The following is a 4,018-nucleotide window of genomic DNA, read 5'->3' as shown; positions in this document are numbered from 1 at the left end:
CACGGGGGCGAGCCAGTGAGAGCGAGAAATCTTTAGGGAGGCAGCCAGAGACGAGAGACATTGCGAGAGACGCTACCCCAAAACAGCAAAGGCTGCCGTTTTATCCTACCCCCACCGCCCTCCACGCCTCCCGGGTTCTTCTTCCCTATCCCCTTAGCAAAGCTGGAACCACCGGTGTGCCCTGGGGCCGGAGCTGCAGCTCCAGATGTGAATTTGGTTCCAGTGGGAAGAACCCGAGCTTTCCATCGGTGCCTTGGCACATTCTCCCACTCTGAGGTCATTCCGTAGGTGGTCAGAGGGGAGCGCGCGCCTGGAGCCTTCCTGCTCCATCCACAGAAGAGGGAGGAGAGGCGGGCGGGAGGGAGCAGAAGAGAGGGGAGGGGCGCGAGTAGGAAGGGAGACGCCGCCAGCACACCACCAAGTGGCACTGAGCAGTGATAACAAACTCAACTTTAAAAAAAAAAAAAAGAAAGAAAGAAAAGAAAGAAAAAGGAAAGGAAAAAACTTCCCCAAGTTGCTTGCTTGAGACGTGCGGACGTGCGGTCGGAGGAGCGGGACAGGGAGTGTGGGTGGCCCAGAAGTCTCCCTGCTGCAGGGACTAGGGGCCAACTAGGCCCTTGCAACCCTGGTGGTGTAGGGAAGTAAGTTGGAGGCTGGCTCAGCTTCCTGCTGGAGACCCCGGGGCAGCGGGTTCCCAAGGGGGCAAGACCGGCTGGTGAGGAGGGCGTAGGGAGTAGAAGACCTGTAGCACTGGCTTCCATCCCCAGAACGCACACATACCGACTCCCAACCCTGGCTCCATCCTCACAGCACGCGCGCGCGCGCGCGCGCGCACACACACACACACACACACACACACACACACACACGACTCCCGACTCCCAACCCTGGCCCTGCGGATGTGGGCAGATCCGGCCCACCACAGCCCTGGAAAGCTGGAGTTTGCTTGCATTTGTGTGTGTGTTTTCTCACCTCTAGGCCCATGTGAAAGCAAAGAACCACCATACACTCTACAGTCGACTTTTTATTAAGATTATAAATTTAAACAAATAACCTGAACAGTTTTACCCGGTGAGATACAATTCATTATGCACAAAAAACAGAAGGAAGAAGGGCCAGGAAGGCGAGGTTGGGAACTTGTTTTGGAGTCCCTGGGGTGTTGAATAACGTAGACCCAGAGGGGCACTAGGCGAACGAACCTCACCTTCTCACAACAAAAGGCTTTTAAGTTAAACAAAATCTATCGAGCTGAGGACGCAGACAGGGTTCTCACAGGCTGGAACAATGCTGGTTTCATGAGATGGGACCGAAGGCTAAAGCACGACAAGGTAACTTAGAAGCGCTCATAAACACTACAGCTGACCAGTAGCTAAGCGAAAAGTCTCCAGCGCAGTCGGCGGTCCGGGCCCCTCCCTCCCCCGGGGATCCAGGTGAAGGAATCGACTTCCTTTTTTGTTTAGTGAGGACCGCAGTGCTGGGCATGATGGGAAATGTAGTTCGCCCTGCTCGCCCTCCACCCCTTCCCCAACTGTGCTGAGAGTGTTAGGGTGTCCCCCCCCACCCTCGCCCGAGTCCGAGAGGCGGGTGGAGGAGGGGGAGGAGGACGGAGCCAGAGGGGCGGGGAGAGGAGGGGTTCTAGACGCCCAACCCGGCAAGAAAAGAAAAAAAAGTTGAAGTGTTTTCATTTCTGCCTTCTCATTTTGAGAACTTTGGAGGCCGCCCCCAGAGAGGAAATGTGACCGAAACGTCCCTTTTGGAGATAGTTTGCCTTTGTTTTTTTGCTCAGGGTTTCACAAGACCCGTTCCTCACCCCAGAGAGGCACTCAGGAGAGCGGAACGTCGGGCTTCCCGGCTCTGACAACTGATTAGAATCGGCGTCCTGGGCCCCGCGCCCTCCTACGTTGCGCCCCCGGCGCGCCCGGGCACCCAGCCTCGCCCCCGGAGGCCAGGCACCTCCTCTGGGCAGCAGCCCTGCCTCACGTGGCAGGCTCCTCGCTAAACACCACTGCAATCAGTACAATAAAAAGGGGGGAAAAGAGTAAGAGAAACACAAAGCATACTTAAATAGGAGCTTTTTCTCTGCAAAAATAAAGTCCAAGATTTTTAGATTTTTTTTTTATTTTACAATTTATAAAACATCAGCCTCTGCTCGCCCCCCAGCTCAGCCCCGAGTGGCCAGGACCCGCTCGCTCCCTATCGCCCCTTGGCCGAGTCTTTGTCTGGCCCCAGCCCTGCGGGGCCCAGGGTCCCCATGCCCTCGGGGGTCCCTAGAAGGCGACAATGGCTCGAGTCCAGGCGCCGAGGCTGGCGAGCGCCTGCTTGGCGCACAGCTGCCCGTTGAGCGGCGGCGGCTGCTCCGAGGAGTCCGGCTGTCGGCTCACCAGCCCCGAGAAGCCGGAGCCAAAGATGGAGATCAAGTTTGAGATGTTGGACGCGTCCGGGGACGAGTCCGGGCAGAAGTCCTCGAAGCGGGCGCGCTTACAGGGGGCGAACGGGGTGTCCCCCGGGGGCTCGGCTCCCAGGTCGCCCGCGTCCTCCTCGTCGTCGTCCTCTTCCTCCTGGCCAGGGTAATACTTGCGCTTGCAACCAGCGGCGGACGCCAAACCCGGTCCCGGAGCGCCCTGGCCACAGCAGGGGCAGTGGGCGGAGGCGCAGCAGTCCTGGTGCAAGTAGCCGTTTTCTACCGTGGTCACCACGTGAGTGTCCAGGTCCAGCACCGTGGTCTGGCTGCTGCAGTGCACGCCGAAGTCCAAGGGGGCCGGGTACGCGCCCCGGTAGAAGCCAGGGGATGAGGAAGGGGCTGGAGAGGCGGGCGGAGAGGAGGCAGCGACGGTCGGAGGGGCAGCCCCGGGAGGCGCCGAGGGCGCAGAGCAAGCGGCCGGGACGCGAGGGTCCCGCGGGCAGAGAGCGGCAGGCGCGGGCGGCGGCAGCGGCGCAGGACCCGGCTGCAGCGGCTCCAAGTGCTGCCCGCGGTGGGGCGCGCCGTGAGGCGGATGGAGCGCAGCGCACCCGGGCAGCTCCGAGAGCGCCCCCGCGCAGCCCGCGGGCGCCCCGGCCACCGCTACCGGCGCCGTGCAGCCCCTGGGCGCCGGGTGCTGGTGTTGGTGCAGCTGCTGCTGGAGGTGCAGCTGGTGAAGCTGGTGGAGCTGGTGCAGCTGGTGCCGGGCGACCGGCTCGCGCGCCTCCGCGTCTCCGCCGCCGCCAAGTTGGAGCGGGCCGAAATCGGCCGCGCTGGCCGGCATTCCGGGCGCCGCGTAAGCGAGGTGCTGGTGGTGGGGCGGCTGCTGTTGCTGCTGCTGCTGGCGCCGGTAGAGCTCGGCGTAGCGCTCGCTCAGGTAGAGCTGGCGCGCGTTGCGGAGCACGTAGGACACCAGGAGGTTCTTGTGCAGCTTGATGCCGCCGCGCTGGGTCCGGGAGCTGTGGATCTTGCGCAGGGAGATGCTGATCAGGCTCTGGGCGTCCAGGGCGCACTCCATGCTCCCGCGGAGACGCGGGCGGCGGAACAGCCGCCTCTGGTGCTGCGATTGCTGCTGCTTGCGTGTGTTTCCAGTTGGTCGCCCGGGTGCGCCGGGCACAGGGAACGGAGCCCCGGTCGGCGGGTCGGCGACACTCGGAGAGAAGTGGCCACCATGCGTTGCGCGCCACCCGCAGGCTCACGCTCCCCAGACGGCGCCAAAGCAATGAGCCTCGGCCGGCCCCGGCCCCAAGTATTTAGCTGGGCAGCAGCGCCCCGCCCCACTGTAGATTAGCCAATAGGAGCGTGCAGAGCCTTCCGATTGACAGCCGCTGCCCGCCCCGGGGCCACTTGGCTGACCAATCAGACCAAGGCGGTTCCTTTGTGCTATTCAAATAACGAACGGACCCCGGGCCTCCAACGCCGCCGCTGCCTCGAATGTTCTCCGGGGGCCGCGGCACCTCGTGGGACTCGGAGTCTCCGAGGTAGTCGCTCTGAGCTTTGGGTTGCCTCTTAGGAGCCATGTCGAACCTCTTAGCTACTCTGGACCAGGCTCCTGCGAAC

General features: G+C 62.3%; 1 protein-coding gene across 1 annotated transcript; it reads right to left on the bottom strand.

The window, feature by feature from the left end:
* Window positions 1-1,011: 1,011 nt before the first annotated feature.
* Ier5l (immediate early response 5 like) lies at window positions 1,012-3,679 on the bottom strand. Its single transcript, XM_028757147.1, has one exon. It carries the CDS (start codon window positions 3,474-3,476, stop codon window positions 2,268-2,270), a length of 1,209 nt encoding a protein of 402 aa, XP_028612980.1. The 5' UTR covers window positions 3,477-3,679; the 3' UTR covers window positions 1,012-2,267.
* Between the last annotated feature and the right edge of the window lie 339 nt (window positions 3,680-4,018).

This window comes from Grammomys surdaster, unplaced genomic scaffold (genome assembly GCF_004785775.1).
Source record: "Grammomys surdaster isolate TR1022 unplaced genomic scaffold, NIH_TR_1.0 126133, whole genome shotgun sequence".
Classification (NCBI taxonomy): domain Eukaryota; kingdom Metazoa; phylum Chordata; class Mammalia; order Rodentia; family Muridae; genus Grammomys; species Grammomys surdaster.
Note: the sequence above shows the minus strand (reverse complement) of the source record. Positions and strands in the feature narration are given on the sequence as shown.

Excerpts from the sequence above, each read along its gene's own strand:
- Ier5l (XM_028757147.1), bottom strand. The coding sequence starts at position 3,476 with ATGGAGTGCGCCCTGGACGCCCAGAGCCTGATCAGCATCTCCCTGCGC.